This window comes from Phalacrocorax carbo, chromosome 1, assembly GCF_963921805.1.
Source record: "Phalacrocorax carbo chromosome 1, bPhaCar2.1, whole genome shotgun sequence".
Lineage (NCBI taxonomy): Eukaryota > Metazoa > Chordata > Aves > Suliformes > Phalacrocoracidae > Phalacrocorax > Phalacrocorax carbo.
Window position 1 is genome coordinate 36,942,491 of NC_087513.1, and position 22,514 is coordinate 36,965,004.

The 22,514-nt window shown below is 37.0% G+C and overlaps 1 protein-coding gene across 3 annotated transcripts in view; it reads left to right on the plus strand.

The window, feature by feature from the left end:
• USP15 (ubiquitin specific peptidase 15) overlaps positions 1–13,058 on the plus strand; it is a 66,439-nt gene extending 53,381 nt beyond the window's left edge. The window contains exons 9-22 of one of the 3 annotated variants that reach the window (XR_010372420.1): positions 1,379–1,552; positions 1,909–2,067; positions 2,758–2,982; positions 4,622–4,705; positions 4,796–4,890; positions 5,068–5,256; positions 6,116–6,231; positions 6,362–6,637; positions 6,950–7,020; positions 7,389–7,504; positions 9,429–9,578; positions 10,134–10,196; positions 10,771–10,859; positions 11,163–11,305. Coding sequence is in view for 2 of the 3 variants with exons in the window: in XM_064448556.1 (XP_064304626.1) it covers positions 1,379–1,552; positions 1,909–2,067; positions 2,758–2,982; positions 4,622–4,705; positions 4,796–4,890; positions 5,068–5,256; positions 6,116–6,231; positions 6,362–6,637; positions 6,950–7,020; positions 7,389–7,504; positions 9,429–9,578; positions 10,093–10,196; positions 10,771–10,859; positions 11,163–11,348 (2,034 nt within the window). In the remaining variant the exon portion in view is untranslated. Of the gene's footprint in view, positions 1–1,378; positions 1,553–1,908; positions 2,068–2,757; positions 2,983–4,621; positions 4,706–4,795; positions 4,891–5,067; positions 5,257–6,115; positions 6,232–6,361; positions 6,638–6,949; positions 7,021–7,372; positions 7,505–9,428; positions 9,579–10,092; positions 10,197–10,770; positions 10,860–11,162 lie in introns of those variants that run through there. The other 2 variants (XM_064448556.1, XM_064448565.1) reach the window with 2 other exon arrangements.
• Positions 13,059–22,514: the final 9,456 nt, after the last annotated feature.

Genomic DNA, 22,514 nt, shown 5'->3' on the forward strand with positions numbered 1-22,514 from the left:
TGACAAAACAGATCTGTGAGGTAGAGGGTGCTTCGGGTCACCACGACTAGGAATAAAAGCTCTTTTCCTTGCAGCAAGAAAAAAATGAGCTTTCTTCAACCCTCAGCGTCCAAAAGGGCCTGTAATATCAGCGTTTTTTTGCAGTGTTGACAGCTCATTAAAGCTTTTAAGTGAGGAGGAAGAGAAAGGAAGGAGTGTGATATAGGCATGAAACTCAGCGCTCTACATCATCTGACTGGTTTTGTTTTGTAATATTACACAGGTATGACAAGCAGAAATAGGAATAACTTATTTCCCCCCGCTCAGTAAAGTTGTAATTCTTCTAGCCTCAATTCTTGCATGTTATGCAGTAGTGTATGTGGAGCTAAAATTTTTGTTCTTCCCCTTGTTTGCAGAGGGGCAGGTGAGACTGATGAAATATTTGACCTTTCTTGGAATCTTTAATAGAGAATGCAGAAAAGTTTTTATAATATTTAATGAAGAAACTGCTAAATATATATATGCTAAGGCATGGTACGGGGATCATTTCCAAGTGATGGAAAAGTTTTTGTTTAAAGGGGTATGAGTAGTAGCATACAAAAATTCCAAGTGGTTTCCTAAAACTGTAAATCATACTTCAGTGACTATATCCTGCTATCTCTAAGTGTTGACAGAATAGACAAACTGGTACAGTGGATAAGTCATTATCTTAGTCTAAACCAAGGCCCTTGCTTTCCTCGAACTAATTTCAGCTCTAAACAGCTTCACAAAATTTAAAAGAACATAGGAACGGCTGCACCAGTTCTGATTCAAGGTCTAGTCCATCTAGCATAGAGCGCTGTCTTCAACAGCATCCATAAGCAGATGCCTAGGAAGAGAAAGAATAGGGCAAGCATCCTCACCTTCCCTTCCCTCCCACTCCTCCCAAAATTCTCCCTGTTTTCAACTTATTTTCGGTTCACATGTTGTTTCAAATGTGGTAATTTGACTTAATAAGCGCTATTGGCTCTCTCTTCCATGTACCTATGCAGTCTGTCCTTGAGGCCTTGTAAACTTTGTGCATCTGTAACAACTTTGAGCATAAATTCTTTTGTTTTGAACCTTGATACAAATTGTTGTCACACTGTGGTTGGCTGGACTGCTATGTCTAATAAATTCTGATGTAAAGCTTTTGCAAAATATTATTTGCGTATACCTTGTAATGTTAGCTGCAGCCAGTCTTTGTTTTAAACTATTATTTGTTTCTGGAAAAAACGTTTTTGGTTTTGGGGTTTGTGGTTTTTTTTTTCCCCCTTGTGGGCACTAGGCATTCCAGTTTAAAGTATGGCTCACGGTTTCTTTAACAAACATCCTCTGTTTAGAACTAATTCAAATCACTGTTCTGTTTTCCTGTTTACAGTGTCTGAGCAACACACCTCCTCTTACAGAATACTTCCTCAATGATAAATACCAAGAAGAGCTGAACTTTGACAATCCTTTAGGAATGCGAGGTGAAATAGCAAAATCTTATGCAGAGCTTATCAAGCAAATGTGGTCAGGAAAATTCAGCTACGTTACCCCAAGAGCATTTAAGGTCAGTAGGGAATTTAACCTGAATGTACATTGTCAGTTTTGATTTTGTAGCTTAAGTATACAAAGCTTACAGAAACATGCAAGAATAAGAATTTGAAGCAATATTGATCAGTATGCAGTTCATTCATTTAACTCTTAAAAAGCTGGGATGTATATTTAAATAAGTGTCAACTGTCCTTGTGCTTTGATCTTTGAGAATTAGTTTTGCCTTCCTGTCTCCATTGAAAAGCTTGTCTTTTATAACTTTGTATGTTTTACCTTTTCAACTTTTCTGCTGTAGCATGTCAGAAGTATCTATACTTTATGCAACTAAGGTACCAGAAGTATTTGGTTTGGTTTTGTTTTGGTTTTTTTTAGACACAAGTGGGACGATTTGCACCACAATTTTCTGGTTATCAGCAACAAGATTGTCAAGAGCTACTGGCTTTTCTTTTGGATGGATTACATGAAGATTTGAATCGAATTAGGAAAAAGCCTTACATTCAGTTAAAGGATGCAGACGGGAGACCAGACAAGGTAGTGTTATCAGTGTTCTTCATCTTCATTTTAGTTAAAGCTATACATTGCAAGATACTTCTGTGTGATTGTGCGCTGAAAGGTTGGGACACTAATCACATGTTGCTTTTTCTGGAAGAGATTTCAGAAAATAAGCCAAGACCTTAAAATGGAGATCTTGATCAAGTACCTGTGTAAATTTCCATTTATTTGGAAGATAATTGGGGGTGGGGGGTGGGAGGGTGTTAAGACTTTATTAAGACCTTTTTGTTCAATTCAGTGCTGAGTTCAGTTGGAAAATCAATTTCCATTCTGTTGTTCCTGTATTATTATACCTGCAGTAGGCAACATTCTGACTCTCTCTAGTACTCTCACTTTAGGGAAACTCCTCTAGCTGTGAGCATGTAGGTAATTTCTTTTGTTATGAGTTACTTCAGATGGAATTTTTAGTTTTATTTGCTTTTGTCTTGCCCCGAGCCACTTGGAAGTCTCTCTCAGACTGTGTAATACCACTGACAGAATCTCTGTCCTAGGAAAAGCATACATTTTTTAACCTGTGATCCTGACAGTAACATACCTTACAGGTCCTCTGGAGCGAGATTTCTGTGTTCAGGTGGTAACTGAGAATGTTCTGTCAAGTACTCTTACTAATAATTCTCACTATTCGTTTCCTACTACTTTGTCTTAACCCAGGTTGTGCTTTTATTACAGGTGGTTGCTGAAGAAGCCTGGGAAAACCATTTAAAAAGAAATGATTCCATCATTGTAGATATATTTCATGGCCTTTTTAAGTCCACCCTAGTTTGTCCTGAATGTGCTAAGATATCTGTAACCTTTGATCCCTTTTGTTACTTGACACTTCCGTTACCCATGAAGAAGGAACGCACTTTGGAAGTTTATTTAGTTAGAATGGATCCACTTGCAAAGCCTATGCAGGTAAGCTGCTTAGTTTTTGTACAAAACTCTTGATTCACGTGGCACTAACAATGAACCTGAGCTCCTTTACATTTTTTAAGTTTAAAAGTAAAATAAGCAAATACAACAAGCTTTAGTTTTCTGGTATGTGTTCTAAAGTCCCACTTAGAAAGCCTGAGGAAGACTATATGTACCTTCTTATTTCTGTCAATTTCAAGGAAGATATTGGTAATTTCTTTATGGTCCTGTTAATAAGGCTGCTTAATCTTCAAAATGTATGCTGTCCTCATTTTTTATTTTAGTGTGGCTATAATGAATTTGTATGGTTGTAAAACAAAAACAACAAAAAAACCCCAACACCTAACCAAAACTTAATTCCTCAGGTTTTTAGCCTCAGAAGGCAAATATTGGTAATAAGTGGTGCAAAAAACCCCATGACTAAATGTATTAGGTAGTCCTGACTTCTTCTACGCTATCACTTAACAGTCAAAAGAAAAAATTTCAGATTAAATTTCTTTGTAAAGAGTGTCTCTCTTGCCTTTTTTTAGGAAGAATGGTATTTTACACCTTAGAATGGCAGGAAACAAAGTACATAGGTTATGGTAACAAAATAATCATTAAATGGTTTTAGCTGTACCTTATGGGGTAAGCAAGGATAGATGCAATAAATAAGACATGGAAAGTTAGGCAGACTTGCAAAAAGGCTTTAACACCTGAAATCAGAGTACTATAAGAAGAAAAGTGGGGGAAAAGAGAGCCTTCTCAAAGGCAACATGAGTTAGGGAAGTTGAAGATAAATGGATATGTATTAACTAGTGGGAGATGAGCCTGCCAGAATTCTAATTATTTGTGAGAACAGGTTTGCACAAGGGACACACAGTAGTTGAAGATGACCCTGTATGACATGTGAGATGGTTTATACAGGAATGAATAGAGTTTAGGAAGAGTACAAGTTTAGCAGAGCTTGTGTGAGCCTAAATAACTGTAAGACTTGAAGAGATACCAAACACGTGTTGTATTTGGCAATTAATTACAAAGTTATAATACCTTATTTCTAATTAATCCTGTCTTTATATATTATGCAAATAACAGGTAAGAGTCCAGTGTGAAGTTTCATTACAAACAGCAGGTGTACTACACTAAGGGAAGCCACAGAGAGGTTTTCTTTAACTGTTAATCATCAGGTTCTCTCTCTGCATGTGACATTAGAATTCAGTCCGTATTCACTGCCTGCCATTGCTTTTTTCCCCAGTAATACTTTACAAACAACTTGTGCTGTATTCCAAATTTAAGAATCCAGTCAATAGCATGCATACTATTTAAATGCTTAAATAAGTAGGCGCTGTTGCAATATAAATCTAAGTAATTGGTGCTGTCAGTCTTCTTATGGAGGAAGTAAAAACATTTTAAAAAGCATTGTATAAACTAATAAAAGTAGAATTCAAAGTGTGCATGTTTGTTTGAGTAAAGTTGTGAAGGTAACTACTACATTTTCAGCAGGTTTTGGCGTTTGTGTTAGTTGATTTAAATACTTTATCCCTTAAGTTCAAGAATCTGAAAGAAGTATGTGAAGTATGCTGAACATGTGACAAGTTGTTTGGTTTTTTTCTCATGCATATCTGTTCTTTTAAGAAATTAAAGTGACATTTTATTTTTTTAGTACAAAGTAGTTGTTCCCAAAATTGGAAATATATTGGATCTTTGCACAGCATTGTCAACTTTGTCTGGTGTTGCTGCAGATAAGGTAGGAATGATTTCTTATGTAAAGCTCAATGATGAACGTTTTAACATGTATTAACCTGATATAATGATTTATACTCCGTTTTCTTTTTAGATGATCGTTACTGATATATACAATCACAGGTTCCACAGGATATTTGGCATGGATGAAAATCTAAGTAGTATTATGGAACGCGATGACATTTATGTGTAAGTACATACAACATGCTTCGTGTCTCTCTGCAGTCTGTGTAGCTCTCCGCAAAAGATTAAAACCTAGACATAAGATAAAAGATAAATCTTGGGTGGGTTTATTTTTTAACTTTTCCCCCTTTGTAGCCTTCTAAATGACAGTTGTCCTTTGTATTTCTTATTGTTTTTCTTTAGATTTGAAATTGCTATCAACAGAACAGAAGATACGGAACAAGTTATAATTCCTGTTTGTTTAAGGGAGAAGTGCAGGCACAGTAGCTACAGCCATAGTGGTTCTTCACTGTTTGGCCAACCTTTTCTCATAGCAGTGCCTAGAAACAATACTGAAGATAAACTGTATAACCTGCTGCTGCTAAGAATGTGGTAAGTTTATGGTTTAAAGAAAAACACATTTGTTACGAATAATGCTAATAGAATCAGTAGGCTCTTACCTTTTTCATGCATTGCTAACAAACCGATTAGATTTGAGTACTTAGTCTTTTATCTGCTTTCTGTTAAATATATTAAATCTAAAATTTTAGCCACTTGAGATGTGAACTAGTGTGGATTTTAATTTGATTTTTTGTTAGCGTGACCTCATCCAAAAATTGCTTGAGAAGACAGTAGAGAGTCTGTATTGTCAGTTTAGGGGAATTAATTCCGCTGTATACATACGAGTTTGTTAGGGCTTTGTAAAATGGAAATGTTTTGCCATTTATTCTGCTATGGTTATGTCTTGTATCTACTATACAAGTCTATATAGTAATTTATGTTGTAAAACTGTATGGTACATGCTTTCTGAAACTAGGCCGGAATAAGTGTCATTATGTGGAATAAATTATAAACATAAAACCTCCAATTTAAATTTATGCTTCATTTTCCATGGATGTAACTTTCTCTGTAACTGAACCCATATATTTTTGTGTGTGTGTAAAAAATCTGGTTAATGAATAGTTAAAGAAGTGATTTCTGGACAAACAGAGGCTAATACCAAGAATCAAGTTGTATAAAATCAGGTAACTGCCAGAAACATAAGACAATAGATGAGCAGGATTTCAGATGTGCCTGTAACAGTAGACATGTTAGGCAGTAAAACTATTAATTCTGAATAAATCAGAAAGAAGTGCAGGAATACAGTTCACTAGAAATTATTTGCAGTAACTGTTTAATTATCTGGCTTGAGCAATGTAAATATTTTTAAAATCCATTGATACTAACTGTTGCTTTGATTTGTTGTATTTAGCCGATATGTAAAAACATGTACTGAAAGTGAAGACACTGAAGGATCCCTACATTGCTGTAAGGACCATGGTATCAACGGTAATGGCCCAAATGGAATACATGAAGAAGGATCTCCAAGTAAGACTGGGATATATCTACACTTGTTTAGTATTTTTGTTCAATTTGAAACTGAAGTTAATTCTGTAGTGTCTTTCAATTATTGTTGTTCTGCCTCATTACTTCCTCCTTATTCTTCTGATTGTTTCAGGTGAAATGGAAACAGATGAACAAGATGATGAATCCAGCCAGGATCAGGAACTTCCTTCAGAGAATGAAAACAGCCAGTCAGAAGACTCAGTTGGGGGTGACAATGACTCTGAAAATGGATTATGTACAGAGGATACTTGCAAGGGTCAGCCACTGACGGGACACAAAAAGAGATTGTTTACATTCCAGTTCAATAATTTAGGCAATACTGACATAAACTACATCAAAGATGATACCAGGCATATTAGATTTGATGATAGGCAACCTAGGCTTGACGGTAAGTCATGGGGAACAGGTTGGGCAACATTTGATTCTGATACTTTTTTCTGACTCCGCTTCCCAGAATAGTGTTTCATTCTCTCTGTGTGCTATTTGATATATCTTTTTCCCCAATAGTAAATTCTGTATAAATAATAGTTCATTACTGTAATTAACTCTTAGAAATGCAGAAGTTGTGTGTGTTTCAGTTTTTCATCTTAAATTCATGCTAGCATTGTCAACTCATTTTGAAGAGTGTTTGCCCAAAGTTAATACAATTTCATGTAAAGCAAGAAATAATATTGAGAGAAAACATGTTTTTTAATCTTAGAAAGATCTTTCCTTGCTTTGGATTGGGATCCTGAATTGAAGAAGAGATACTTTGATGATAGTGCAGCAGAGGTAAGCTGTTTATGTTGCTCCCCTTTCCAGCACTAATAAAACTTCAATGAGAAAACTACAGCTGAATTAATGTGACATAAGAGATTGTAAGTCTTCAAAAGAAGCGGCTAGTATATCTTTTTTTCATGTTATTCATAGTAAATATGTTGTCGTAAATACACTTCATTTACACATCAAAGTAATTAGCAAATCTGAGGCTTACTAATTTGGAAGTAAATCTGAAGCTGTGAAAACTTCTTGCTTGAATGGTTTCTGATCAGTTTTTTCCATATATAGGAGCTTTGTAGTTACTCTTCATAGTAAGACGACATCACTAAAATGAGTTTTGTTTCATTTGTTCTCTTAACTCAAGAAATACTTCTCTTTAGGATTTTGAAAAACATGAAAGTGTGGAATATAAGCCTCCCAAAAAGCCTTTTGTGAAATTAAAAGATTGCATTGAGCTGTTCACAACAAAGGAAAAACTAGGTGCTGAAGACCCATGGTAAGGACAAAAAATTAAAATTGTTATGTTCTGCGGTGTATTTCCCAAAATGTAATCAAAAACGCACTAGAACACTAACAGAGATGCCCAACTTATTTCTTAATCATATTTTGAATCTTGTCATTTCAGGAGTAGTTGAAAATTCCCCAGATGTTTTCTACTTTGATCCATTGCTTAATTAAAACTGTTACCATATACAGAAGGTTATGTTTGTATGGGAGGCAATTAATGCATTCAGAACTAGCAGGAGGGGTAGTTCCGTAAGAGATTCTACTCTGTGAACTGTGATCCACAGTGAATGAATAATATTGTGCTAAATCCAACACAGTGGTTTGAACAAATATTCCTTGCCGAGATGAGAAAGGTCGGTGCATGCTGAAGTTTGGGGTTTTTTTGTTTATGCAAAGGCATAACTTTCCTTGCGTTGATATATGAAATAGGGATGTGCTTAAACAACGGGTTTGTGGGATGGGGGATGTCTGTAGTCAGTAGAAACTCTCAAATTCATGTTCCAACCATTAAGTTTTTGGCAGAGACTTTTATTCTGATTCATGGGTCTTCTGAATTATGATTTGGAATCACATCTGGATATTCACAATTATAGGATGGTCCCATAAGATTATTCTTCTCCAGGAATTTTCTAGCAGATAAGAATCCTTCATCAACACCTGAAGCTCAAAATCTGAGTTTGAAAAGAGGGTCTGCCACTTTGGTTTTTTTTTTTGTGGATACTTAGAAGTTTTGGAGACTTCCAAACTTTGTCACCAGAGATCCTCCTTTATTTGGGCAGGGGAGGGGGCTGACTTAAAAATTCTAATTTTTTTTTTCTGGGTTGGCTAGATTATACAACACTGGATAGACTATTTGAGATCCTATATAACTCAAGTATGGTGAAGCACTTCCATTTTTGCAGCAAATTTTAAGCATTTAAACTACAAAATACAACTGCTACTGAAGTCAAGCATTTGGTACTAGATACATCTCACCAGAGGTCATTAGCTGCAGTCTTTCTTCATTTGTCAGGTCTTCACAGGTCTGATCTATGAGAGCTCATCACCCCTAGTCCAGCGCTATTTGTATTCCAGATATTCTAAGCCAGCTGGGAAAACAATTCTTCAATTACAGCCTGCCCTTACAGTTCTCCTTACTCCTCTTCTTTATCTGACGTTGCTATGTAAAGACACTTGTGCAGTCTTTTTTAATTAGGGGCCATCTCTCTTTTCTTTTTTTTGCTAGATCTTTACTACTTAGATACCAAGATGTAGTATATGTGTAGATCACTTCACAGAAGAGTTGCTTCCATGCGTTGTTCTTACTTACCTTCCTCCCTGAGCCTTAGTTCTTGAAAGATCCCAGTATGCATTGCAGAGTACAGAAATCTATAAGTCACAGCCTGTTTAGTAGTTGCCTAAGGAGGCAAATTTTTCAGTAAGGAGTTTTTTCAGGTTCTCATAGTCAGCGTTATCTGGTTTTAGTGATAGGTGGGATGGGGTGGGAGATGGATGAATTTGGAAATTGAAACTTGGAATAACCACAGTTGTCTGGGGTTTTTATGGCTTTTCATATAATCAATTTTCCTGAAGTATTTTCATAACCCTTTGTCTTTTTTATAAAATATGAGAAAGCTGTATCTCTAGTTAAAACACAGGACTGCTGTAGGAGATGAGAATCCTTTATTGACGGATGCCACTTTCGTGTTTCAAATGTTGTCGAGCTTCGCTATGAGCACGCTTGCACACTATCACCTCACATTTTAAACTGGAAGAGATATCAGTGGGATTAGTAACAGAATATGGAGCGTGTGTGTGTGTTTCAGCTTTTGCTCATTCAGTTCTTCCATTTTACTGACTTTCTCTATGGTAATGTATTTTAACGTACTTGTAGACTGTAGTTATTTAAAATTGGTTTTTCTATTTTCTTACAGGTATTGTCCAAACTGTAAAGAACATCAGCAAGCTACCAAGAAGTTAGACTTGTGGTCACTGCCCCCTGTACTGGTAGTTCATCTAAAGCGCTTTTCCTACAGCAGATATATGAGGGACAAGTTGGATACATTGGTTGACTTTCCAATAAAGTAAGAAACCTAAACGTTTTGGTGCTAGAAGTGTAAAAGTTAGAATGACTAGGGCACATGTTTAATCCAGCAGTTAGATAAAACAATTTTGTTCTCGGCTTCCATGCATGGATCCTGTAAACACTGATGACAAAATGCTTGTCAGTGAAAAGTATGAACTTAGAAAAATAATAGTAGATAAGCATGGGAGAACTCTTATCAGTAGTTTTGGCTGAGATTACTGGGACTACACTGTCAGTGTAGTCTGGTGTATGTGGCTTTCATGTGCAATATAAAGTAAAGGGCTCAAAAACCACCTAAATGTGAAATGGTTAAAAATATTATTAACACGATCTTCTTTTTGTTGTTTTTTTTGTTTGTTTGTTGTTTTTGTGTGTGTGTTCTCATATTTTTGTTGGTTTGTTTGTTTTGTCATTGGTTTTTTTTTTGTGGGCTTTTTTGTTGTTTGGTTTGGTTTTGTTGCTTGGTTTTTTGGTTTGTTTGGTTTTTTGTTTGTTTGTTTTTTTTTAAACAGTGACTTGGACATGTCAGAGTTCCTTATTAATCCCAATGCAGGCCCTTGCCGCTACAACTTGATTGCTGTCTCCAACCACTATGGAGGAATGGGAGGAGGGCATTGTAAGTTGATCTCAAATATCATCATTCTACATGTCAGCTTTCTTTCCATGTTTATTTTAAGTACTGATCACTCTGAATCAATGATGTTTTTAGTGGTTGAGAGCTAATTTTTTTTCATTAGCTTGAAATGCTTTCACAAGTATTCTAATGCAAAAATCTATATGAAATGAACTTTTAAGGGTATTTGTAAGTCCTTTTATACTTCTGGCTATGCATACTGTGAAAAGATAAAACATAAGAGCTCCCCAAAAGAGCTGCTGGACACTCACAGCTGATTTTGTCTTACTTGTCTGTATTTTTATACATTGTGTATCTCCTTGAAATAAGAGAGGAAAATGAAAAAGCGATTGAGGATTTTATTGTGACTGTGCTTTCTCACTCTACGTTCTCTTTAGAAAGGGAATTATACTGGTTAAGCTTTCTTTGCTTAAAAAAAAGTGTGAAAGTATAAGTCTAATAGTGACAATAGGTTTTAGTTAAATGTCAAGTGCTTGACAGTAACAGACTCTAGCAACTGATTGCATTACATGTATGAAGATACGGAGTCCTTAGACATTGTACTTTTTTGTCCTAGATACTGCTTTTGCAAAAAATAAGGATGATGGAAAATGGTACTACTTTGATGACAGTAGTGTGTCCACTGCATGTGAGGACCAAATAGTGGCAAGTACCTTTTGTGTTTCTAAAATTGGGACTGTTGATGATGTTTTCTTCTTGAGGGAAGAAAAATGAAGAGTAAATCATGAACCTTGCAGTAAATTTGTAGGCAGTAGTTTGTGTTCTTTCAAAGGACAGTACAAAACAAAAATGGTTTGATCCAATATGCAAAGATAACTTGTATGAAAGCTTTGGATTTCTTTGTAATTTTACCTTGTAGACTTGAAAGCAAAGAAAACAATGGATAACTTGGATTTTAAGTGTTTTGTCTGGAGCCTCATGAGCATATTACACTTCTCTCTTTTACAGTCCAAAGCAGCATATGTGCTCTTCTACCAGAGGCAGGACACGATCAGTGGAACTGGCTTTTTCCCTCTTGACCGGGAAACTAAACAAGGTGCTTCAGCTGCCACAGGCATCCCACTAGAAAGTGATGAAGACAGCAATGAAAATGATAATGATATAGAAAATGAAAATTGTATGCACACTAACTAATGGGAGAACTAGAAGCCATAAAAGAGACTTTCTTCCAGGGGATACCTATTGAAAGAGTGAAATTGCCCACCAAATTAAGAATAAAAATCTGAGATGGGGAATTTCAGATAACAGAATGTAAATCTTTATTACATTTTAACATGTGCAGTACTTGAAGTGAAACAATAAAAACTTAAACGGAAATTGTCTCTAATGCATTTACAGCATTGTATTCACAAGCTATATATAGGAAATCACAAATAAACCCCTTTTAAGTTTTCTGCTGCTGTTCTGATGGATTATGTTTTCTTTTGTTTTGGATGTGAGTTAATAACTAAAATATTAAATCTGTGGACTTCTGGAATTTCTTTTCTTAGTACTGCAAGAATACTACTGCCAAGTCTAGTTTCTGGATGAATATATACATATTCCTTAGGCTGTCACACAGACTACAAATAAAAATGTCATAAATATATAAGCAGTAGTTTTCTTGAAACAGCAAATTTTTGTTTCTCCCTAAATTTTTTTTTTCAATTTGGTCACAATAGAAGAAATAGCTTGAAAAGGTGTTTTAACCTTTTGTGATATAGTTGAGCATCCAGAATATTATGTTCATCTTACTGCTGCTGTGGAACAGGTTCTGGATTTCATGCTGCATTAACAAAAAGTTTTTCAATTAAATGTAAGTATCCTTTGTTGCTTGTTGGAATCTACTCTGCAAACATAATTCCTGTTATCTTGCTTCTAAGACATGCATAATTTTAATCTGGTGTCAGTCCAAAATTTAAAATTGTGCTGTAAGTTCTCTCTCCCCGGTTTTTGTAGTTTGACAGCTTGCAAACTACTCTGTAATAGGGTCAGACTTAATAGTATTCTGTATCCATAGTAATGACTGTGTATCGGGCTTAGATGAGAATTTTTTCAATATAACCTGCCTTTAAATTGTTAATGAACAAAACTACTTTAAAGGTAGGCCTGTTAATTTTCTTAGTGTGTTCCTGATGGAATTCACCATAGCCTTACAGCATATCTGAAAAGGTAACTCATTGTAAGAGAATTGGCATTTGCATGTTCAAGTCAGAACCTGTACAGTATATAAGGCTTACAAACTTTGAATTGGATTTTAGTTAACTATGTTCAGGGGTCCAGGATGCCAAAATTAGTGTGACAGTTTGAAACATTTTTTAATTTGCTGCTTTCCCTTTGATCTAGTTGGAAGAATGTATTGTTGATTTGTATACAATACTGCCTTTGAGAGGGGCTCTTAAGTGCGGGGGCACACTTCACATATCTACTACCTGGAGAATTGCTTTGTGTCCCACTGTTTAAACAAATAATTTAAAAAAGAAAAAAGCAAAAAGTATGATGTTCTTCACTTGAACTAATCAAATACAATAGGTTATAAATTGTGTATTGTAAATAAAAGTTCACTCTGTGAGTGCACATTTTGGTAAATTATTTATTTATGTTAGCATTAAAAAGTTTAAAAAATTGCATTTGACCAGGATATAAATGAGGTATGTTGGACATGGCTTTGCTTTATACCTTGATATTAAAACTGGTGTTTCATCCTGGTATTTTAAAGCTGCTTTGAGGTTTTTTTTTTTAATGTAAACTAACCTCCTGCATGACAGAGGTTAAAATTTTGTCTGCACTTGAGTTCACTTGGGTTTACATTTGAAATGCGCATGTTTATTTATACAGATTTCAATAAAGCTATTCAAGGCCTTATTTAGTCTTCCATTTTCTTACAAATTCTTTTCCCACAGTGTTTTTTTAATGGGTTGTCTTTGTCTAAGACTTATGTTATTAGTTACAAAATGGCTATTTAACGACCAGCACAAAATAAGATGAATAGTATTTCCAGAAGATAGTATATATAAAAGGGATTCTCTCCTGTCATTGTCTGGCTCGTTTGAATGTTTTCAGACATTTGTAAGGCTGAAAAAATTTTTTGTTTCTTGTCATAAAAACCTATCATTTGTTTTTTTAATAAGTAATACTGTAACAATAATTAATCAAAGGGAAAGATACTGAGATGGTTGATGAAATGAGGCAACATATTTAACAATAGACAAACCAATATGGCGGGGGGAAATGATATGAGCTTTTGGCTTAAAACCTTGTATTTAGGTGTGGAATACAGTAACCCAACACAAAGCTACGTACTTAAATAGCTTGTGAGTTTAACTTGCTTATTTTAATCGGAGCACTTGAGAGATGAGATTTATCTGTGGTGTAGAGGAAGTAATCCCAAAGAAGCAATCATCTCTGAATAACACACCCAAAGAAACCCCCTACATTCACACTCCCGTTGGTTTTCCCGTATCCTGTTAGCCTAGAACTTGCTTGGAAAACACAGGAAGGAGCAAAGGATCTGGTTTGACTTAACAGAGTCTCACTTTGGAGTTTGTAGGTGGAGTTTTAATATCTGATAACTCAGTCTCCTAACGCACTTCATTCTCCCTTTGAAAATGCACATATATATACACATACATGGGATCTTACATTAGAAAGAATGTACTTACCTACTAATAGTTGGATCATCCAGCTAGAGTTTAAAAGGGTATTGATCAAAGTGATGCTAGAGAAAAAAAATTACATAGATAATTTTAAAATTCTTTTTTGTTATCGTTATCTTGGAAGCCAGATTAACACACACTGAGTTTGTAGGCTTCCTGATCAGATGTAAAAATGAGGAACCTTTCTATATGACTGTCTCAAAGGTTTCTGGGAATTCAGTCAAGTTGTGAGTTTTGTAAAACTATTCTGTATTCACATGTAAGGTACGATAATTCATCCAGAGTGGACAAGCTTAAAATGAAAACTACAGAAGGCATATTATCCTTTACCGTGTCTATCAAAAGTTATTGTCACTCAACTAATTTATATAGAGAAGTGAGTCCTAACATCTCTTTATGAATCATGTTTGATAAAAAGCTACAGTATGCTTGCTTTTTGTCAGTTACATTGACCGCAAGCTTTTTGATGGAAATGTACTAACTGATGGAAAGTATCAGCATAACCCCCAAAATGATAAGATACAGTTAACCCTGTTAATGTGAAAGTCACAGAAACAAAACAGAGTAGGAGGCAGAGACAGCTTGCAATTCCCACTTACTCCACAGATTTTGTGGCAACAATATGTCATTTCAAGCCTGGCTGGGAGGGAAGGAGAGGTGAAGAGGTAACGCCCAGGGCCTCTTGTTTTGGTTGGCTTCAGACAGCACTCTGGATGCTTCGGTGCAGCTCGATTCCCTGATCTCTTTTGTCATTCACTTAAATGTAAGTTCTACCTGCCTTCCTGGCACACTGAAGTAAAGTTTGCAACTTAGTTGAGATGTTGATCGTTGAGATGACAGATGAGAAAAGCTGCCAGATGTTAACCTGCCAGATGATGCAGAAACATCTGCATCTATAGCTAGTTGCTGATGGGAAGGCCACAACCCCTTCTAGCTTTCCCAGCAAGTTAGTGCTGCGTTATGGAGTGCAGTGTATTTTTTTAAGCATTTTGAAATACTTGGAAATAAATAAGAAATTAATTGGCAAACCCACCAGTTTTCTTCAAAAATTATGCCTTCTTGATGTCAGACTCTGTAATTTCAGGGTATGGTTTCTCATTGCTTCTAAGTACTAGTTATTTTGACAAAATCACTATAAATGTAGTGAAACAACCACTCTGAGAGCTTTATTTGATAGAATAAGCATATTCTTAGCCTGAAGGCAAATTGCTGTCTTCAGATTTTAGTTCTTTTTCCTTGGGGGGGTAAACAAATTGTGAAAACAGTTCTGCTTTCTTAGGTCCAACACTGAATGCTTTACTGGCATGGCATGCTCCTGAGGCAGGGAGGGAGACCTGTCTTTCAGAAAAGAAATTAAATCTTGGAATGGCATGGAAACCCCAGAAATATGACAGATTTTTGACCAGTTATCCCATGAGCTGGGTTACTATATGCCAGGTAGCATTAACGGTCATCCTGGGCCAAATAATGCAAAAGCTGGTACAGGTCTCAAATGATAAAGAATTCACATCAGTCAGTATGGTTTTATGAAAAGTAAGTTTCATTACTGGGGAAGGGGGGGCAGTAATTGAAAAAGAGAGTTGATAAAGATTATAATGTAGGTGCACCTAGAATTATTTAAGTGCTTGGCTCTTAATTATCACCTTAAGTATCATATTACTCATCAAAACAGGAGTGCTACGCAAAAAGTTTAGGAATCGACCAACAATCTCAAAATAATTTCCATTAGGAAATCGTTGTGGAATAGGGGTGTTACTGAAGAAGTTGGTGGTACTTGGCCTTCAATTAATGTTTTTATTCACTGTGTGAAATATTGAGATATAGCTACAGAAGGTGGAAAGCAGTTAGTACCTCCAAATCCTGTGCAGCCCTGGTGAACAAGCAATTCAGCATGAGCTTCCAGTGTGAAACAGTGGCATCAGAACTTGTCCTTGGATACATAAGCAGAAATAAGTTGATTTAATCTTTCCAGGTCTGTGGTAAGGATCCTGGGACAATACACCATTTGAGTTACTACTTTTTGTAACATGGGAGTCATTAAATAAAAAAGTTAAAACCCAGAGTAAATACATTTGCACTAACATACAAAGAATTGTTTTCTCAGACTGCTCAGAAGTGCCTCCATTTCTGTGTGATACCTTATGGGGAGGAAACTAACTATGCAGGGGGTATTGGAGAGAAACATTCAAAGAACTAATGGTGTAAACCTGAAACCAGACAATCTGAAATTAGAGATAAGTGTGGGAGTCTTTTATGCAATTACTTTTTAACAAGGAGAAGGAAGATACCACCCGAACAACCAGCAGAGGCAAGTGGCGGGTGCTTTATGAACTCTGGGCCAGATGCCGAGGTGGCCGAGAGGCGCAATGGCCCTTCCCCTTCTGGGATGGAAATTTAGGCTGAGCCATCTGCCTGGGCTTTGAGATCTATGAATCCTTAAATACCCGGTTCTTTTTAAAGGAATGTTCTTCTCTTCAGGCCTAATGGCACCACTTAAAAATCACTTCAGAGTTTTGAATGGAGGCCTGAATCTATAGGTGTTTGCTCTGAGCTCTGCATGGTTTGAGGGAAGGCCTTCACTCCCTAGCGTTACAAGAATTCGTTAATATGGGAATAAAACTCATGCTTTTCTTTCAGGGTAGCAAACGGTATGATTTTTCTTCCCTTCCTGCACCATTGCTACTAACTTAAATCAAACTCATGAAGCCGCTCCAAATGCCATCTGAACGACCTCTTCAATTTATTGTCGTTTCCTCAAAGTAACTCTTCCCCCAGTTACCACCTAAACTGAAACATGCATCTCACTTTTCCTTTTTATTGCGATGCTGGTTTCTTTTAAAGCACAATGACCAGATCAGACATGCCCCTGTTGAAAAATGCATGGTTCCTCAGAAATGAAAATTAAAACCTACACATCGTGCAATTGAAACGAGGTCTGAGGTCACGGAGGCGTTTTCCAGAACACAACGGAGGATGTCTGGAAAGAATTCAGATGAGCTATGCTTGTTTTCAACATCTGTCAACGCTGTAAAGTGCATACTGTGCTGTGGGTGTTGTGTAAATGCGTGTGTCTCTCAGCTAAGGAGAAAGTCTGCAAACAGAAGGGACGATAATTACTAACTCTGCATCATCTGTACCCATTAAAAGCAAATTCAAAGAACAAATCCCTTCTGCCAACTCAGATGTATGTTTCTCAGTGATATGAAATATACAGTTTAGGGCTGCTTATATAGGACTGGTTTCCTTGGACTATTTGCTGAGTAAGAGGAAGACGTATTTGGATCCTATCTGAGTTCTGCTCCCCCCCCCATTTCAGTGGGAAACAGCAGCTTCCATACACCCTAATGTAATTCAGTTGCAAGTGAACAAACAGGTCAATAAAAGTTACACAGCGTTGCTTCTCTATAGCTGCATTTGCCAAATCAAATAGAACATACTAGTCATGTTGACTAATTTTGCATTACCTAATAGCTGCTCAATGAATTAAATGGAGTGTCTAAATAACCTATTTGTTTGGTGAGACTGATGTCCTGAATAACTTTGCCATGTATGACACAGATCCTAAATACAACTTGTAGAGCTGAGACCTAGATTCAGACACATTTTTCAAAAGTGTAGGACTGTCAATAACGGCAGTTTGATTTTCACAGCTTTTACTGTAAGAAATTCTGTCACCAATGAGTTTCTGGCTTCTGATACCGAAATTTTTTGGGATTTACTGTAAAATCAAATTTATTTTTTTTTCCAAATTCTCGATCAAAAAACTGTTGTGAACATTTTAGATTAATGAACTACAGTTGGGCAATAAAGTGAATGAAAATGTTTTGATCAAGTATAATAAAAATATTTAGATTTCTGTTGCCTATAATATACAATAATCACAATCAACTGATGGGATGGAGATAAGGCTTTCTTCATAAAATATCTTGAATTGTTGAATTAACTTACCTTTACACAGTTGGAAGAAATTAGATGTACATGTTGATTTTTGGTACAGGAAATAATGCCTTAGAAGTTGTATTCAGGAAATGTAACCTTAGACATTTGTGTGATATTTTTCAGATAAGGAGGCAAAGATTAAGAGATAAAAAAAAGTCTGCAGAGCTACTCACTGTGGGAAGCATTTGGTTATCCTCTCTCTATAATCTTGGGTTTTTTGTTTGGATAACGTCATGCTTAGCCTGAGATTGTCATTTAGAAAGCTCTTTTTTTATGATTTAAAATGTTCCCTTATTATCAAGTGTGATGGATTATAATGGCCCCGTTTTCCCAGTAGCATTTGACAATATTATTAGAATTTGACAGGCACTACATTCTTTCCTTGAAATAAAAAGCCTACATAGACAGTCCAACTTAATTTATTTAACCAATAAAAAACTTCCCAAAACTTCTGTGAACAGATGTGCAGTTAAAAATAAACAAACCAGATTTAAGATTAAGTTTCCATACTCCGTTCCAGACCAAACATATCAAGTAATCCAACGTGATTCCACACCAACAGGAGACAAATGCAAAAGAACTCATGGCAAAGAGGAAGAAATTGTGCAGAACTGTGAATGTATGTGACAACAATCAATCACAGCTAAGACAAAGGCAGGAGTATGGAAAAGCCTACACTGCATGAATGGAAAAGATGAATGTAATGAGAAAGTAGCTGTCAGATACTAATAAGGAGGTGGTAGAGGATTTCAAAAACATTCTAAAAAAAGCAGGGTCCTATGATTAAAAAAAGAGCAAATACTGCGAAAGTCACTAACAGGCAGCTAAGAATTAAAATCTTTGATGTGCGTTGCCTTGTAGGGAAACACGACAAAAATAATTTGGTTCCTAGAAATGGATTTAACTTCTTAGTGAAAAACTATACAGAAAATCACTAGAAAGGAAACAATCTAGAGGTGATTCTAGCACGTTATTAGGACATTTTAAAATAAGACAGTAATAGAAAAGCCATACTATTTTTTGACATGAGTCCTCACCTAGTCATTGTCTAGAAAACTGCATTTTATGTGTCCAAGTATTGGAAAATGTCTCTAGGAGCAGTAGATGTGTTAATAATGCTGAGGAACAGGTTTGCAAAGGAAGGCTCCAAATGTCCTGAAGGGGAAAAATAATGAAGTGTCAAGTGCTTTGAAACCCTACCGTAACTCTGTTGGTAAGGTTGGTCCTGACTCTCTATGGTCCTGCCTCCAACAAAATAGGACGTTCAAACCCACCAGACATTTGTATCTGCCAAACCGAAGTGCAGCTGAGCTGGACAGGAGCACAGACGTTTGGTAAGGAATATGTCAATACTTAGTATATGTTAACTGCTAATTTTGTAATTAAATTGTTTATCAAATCTTAGATCATGGCGTGGTTTTATTAGTTAAGACTGGAGCAGGTAAGTAAGGCCCATGGAAATAAACAGCTATAGGAATCTCCTGATGATCATGCTGCCAAACGGAAATAAGGTCTCAGGCTGGTTGAACAAGTTTCACACAGGCTTTTTACACATCCCACTTAATGATCCATTCAGTAACTCCAGGGCTTGTCTCTCAGCTGGAAGAGTGAGTGTTCAGACCTGGAATTGCCTATGCTCTAGCCAGTGGTCAGCCCAAAGCACATCCACGCACTGGCGTGAGGAGGTGGACCAGCTCATCCACCGTGCTCCGGGAGCAGGTTCCAGGAAGGGGCTCCCATTTGTAAAATACTGAATTCAACTTTTAGAAATGCTCCCAAAATGTCACTAATAATTATGAAATTGCCACAGGTACACATCCTTGGATATGGGCGTACCTGCTTGCACATCACCCAGGACTTAGATACGTACTGTGGAGGTGAGCTGTGTAATTGTTTCACTGTGAAGGAAAGCATTTGTCTCTTTATGATTGGATTTCTTTGGACGTCTTCCAAATTCTCAGAGAAGTTATGTTCATTCTGTTTATCTGTTTTGACCCAACCTGAATAACAAAATTTCTTTCAGACTGCTGCTTATAAACACAGCCACACATGCACCCATACAAATATTTATAGAAAGGGCAAAGTCCTTTGAATGAAATGAGAGGCCTACAATCTTCATAAAGCAGTAAAGATGAAGGCAATGTATAAGGTAAATCAAGGCCTCTGTATCAAAGAGCTTTTAATCAAGATCTCTTCTGTAAGAAATCTCTAATCCTTACGGTTTATAGAAAGAACTGCCTGTAAAATAACTGAGTGGTCACACTTCAGTTATCTCTGCGAACAGTTGTGCTGGAGGCTCTCAGAAGTACACCGCCGTACTGAGTCTTTTCTAGGCTGGTCTGTGTTAGCTACAAATTAAGTTGGTCATGTCAGCAGTGTAGCCATGGCAGTGTGAGAAAAGAATACGTAACTAGTGTGCTGGCCTCCATGCTACTTATGTGAGTATAATGACTATTTTTATAGATATATTCTGTATTTTATAGATATTACTGCAGTGCTGGCTATGTAGACAGAGGCTACCCCTAACACAAAGGACCTAACACCTTATTCAGTAGATAGAAACTCTCCTGCAGCAGCAGTATTGCTCAGCAGCCCCAGGGCAGCAATCTGGAATGATTCTCTCAAAGGATTCACCAGAGCCTGGGGAAAGTATCCAGCAGCTTTGCCTCTCTGATCCAGCAGCCAAAAAGCATTATTTTTAGAGGGGAACACCCTTCTCCTCTCTGGTGTTGCTTTGTGATTAGTAGAGTGTCTGTAGGTTACTAGAAATATTTCCACAACTTTCATACTGTCATGGTTTCAGCTGGGATAGAGTTAATGCTCTTCACTGTAGCTGGTACAGTGCTGGGTTTTGGACTTAGGATGAGAACAATGTTGATAACACACTGATGTTTTAGTTGTTGCTAAGTAATGCTTATGCTGGTCAAGGACTTTTCCAGCCTCCCATTCTCTGCCAGGGGCACAAGAAGCCAGGAGGGGAGGTGGCACAGCCAGGACAGCTGACCCAAACTGGCCAAAGGAATATTCCATATCGTATGGCACGTCATGCTCAGTATATTAAATGGGGGGAGTTGGCCAGGGGGTGGCAGCGATCGCGGCTTAGCAACTGGCAGTGTCGGTCAGCGGGTGGGAAGCAGTTGCATCACTTGGGTTTTTTAACTAGGTTTCACCTCTCTGTTATCCTGTTAATATTATTATTACAATTTTAATTATTAAACTGTTCTTATCTCAACCCATGAGTTTTCTTACTTTTGATTTTCTGATCCTCTTCCCCCATCCCACTGCAAAGCAAGTGAGTGGCTGGGCGCTGCTTCATTGCTAATTGGGGCTAAACCATGACACATACAAGCTGAAGAAGAGACAAAAAGGAAATTATTAAAAAGATGTAGGGAGGTTTTTGGCAAATAGATGAGGGAGCAGCAAAATACACAGACTGCAGCACATGCATATTTCTGACATTCTTGAGGGGCATTTTTATGTTACGCTTCCTGCAGTCAGAACAAGATACTCGGGAAAAGACTTCTCCCGAGAGTGCAGCTGAATGCGCTGCCCACTGCAGGAGCTCTGGATCAAACAACACTGCGTAGAATCACAATTACTTTGTTTTGACGTATCTATGCCTTTATTTCTAAAGCAAAATTCCTAATAACGGACACGGAGACTGCAGTAAATGCCGATCAGAGGTGCAACACCGCTGAAGTTTCTTCATCCGCTGACCGTGACCTCAGGCTGTACTATTTGTTAAGATGGTAGCAGGGGAGGTCAGCATGGGGCTTTTCAATGTAAACAACTGTCGAGTAAAATCTCCATCACGGTTTCTGTATTTCCTATGCTTGGCAGAAAAAAAAGGTATCATGAATGGACTGCATTACATACCACGAGGGGAAAATTCACAGGTGCTGCCTGAATAGATAATTCCGTTATCTGACAAATAATATTTATTGCGTAAGGGAAAGACAGATTCAGTTTAACACAGAGAGTAAGGTTTATTTCCCAGGCCAGCCACATACTTACTGTGTGAGCTGCAGAAGTTATTTAATCTGTCCTGACTCATGTTCAGCTGTAAGCATGAAGGGTATGGGAGCTGCTGCTAAGATTTTCTGAATATCATGTATCTGCTTGTCTGTTACACTGCTAGCTCTGAGACAGCAATAAATTAAATCGAGCAGTGGACAGCAGTTTCTTTCTCCGAAAAGGAGTTAACAGGGTTCAGCTGATTCAATTACCAGTACTCAAAAGGGCAATGCAAAAAAACCCCACTGATCTGAGAATCTGTTTGGACAAGAGTCAAGCAGGAAAAATTGGAAAAACAGCTTTGCTGGCTGGTTACACAAGAGTCACGGAAGCATCTAAGCCTCTGGCTGGGAGATTTGTGTGTAGGCCCTGAAGTGACCGTATTGTAACTCAATAGGGAATCGCTGCTGAGGATCTAGTACATGTGATAGGTCTGGCATTTTGGGCATTGCTACTTAACATTTTTGTCAGTGACCTCAAAGATAATGTGACATCATTACTGATAGCTTGCTAATGACAAAGAGGATGATTCACTGACAGACAGCAGCTGGGATTGCCCTTTTAGTTGACTAAACAAAATAAAATGCCTATTAACATGCAAATATACAAACAAAATGTGTACTAACATGTAAATACATGCTCACACCTATGCAAGAAGGAACACAGGCTAAATTCACAAGAAGGGGAACTCATGCTGGAAAACAAAGTATTT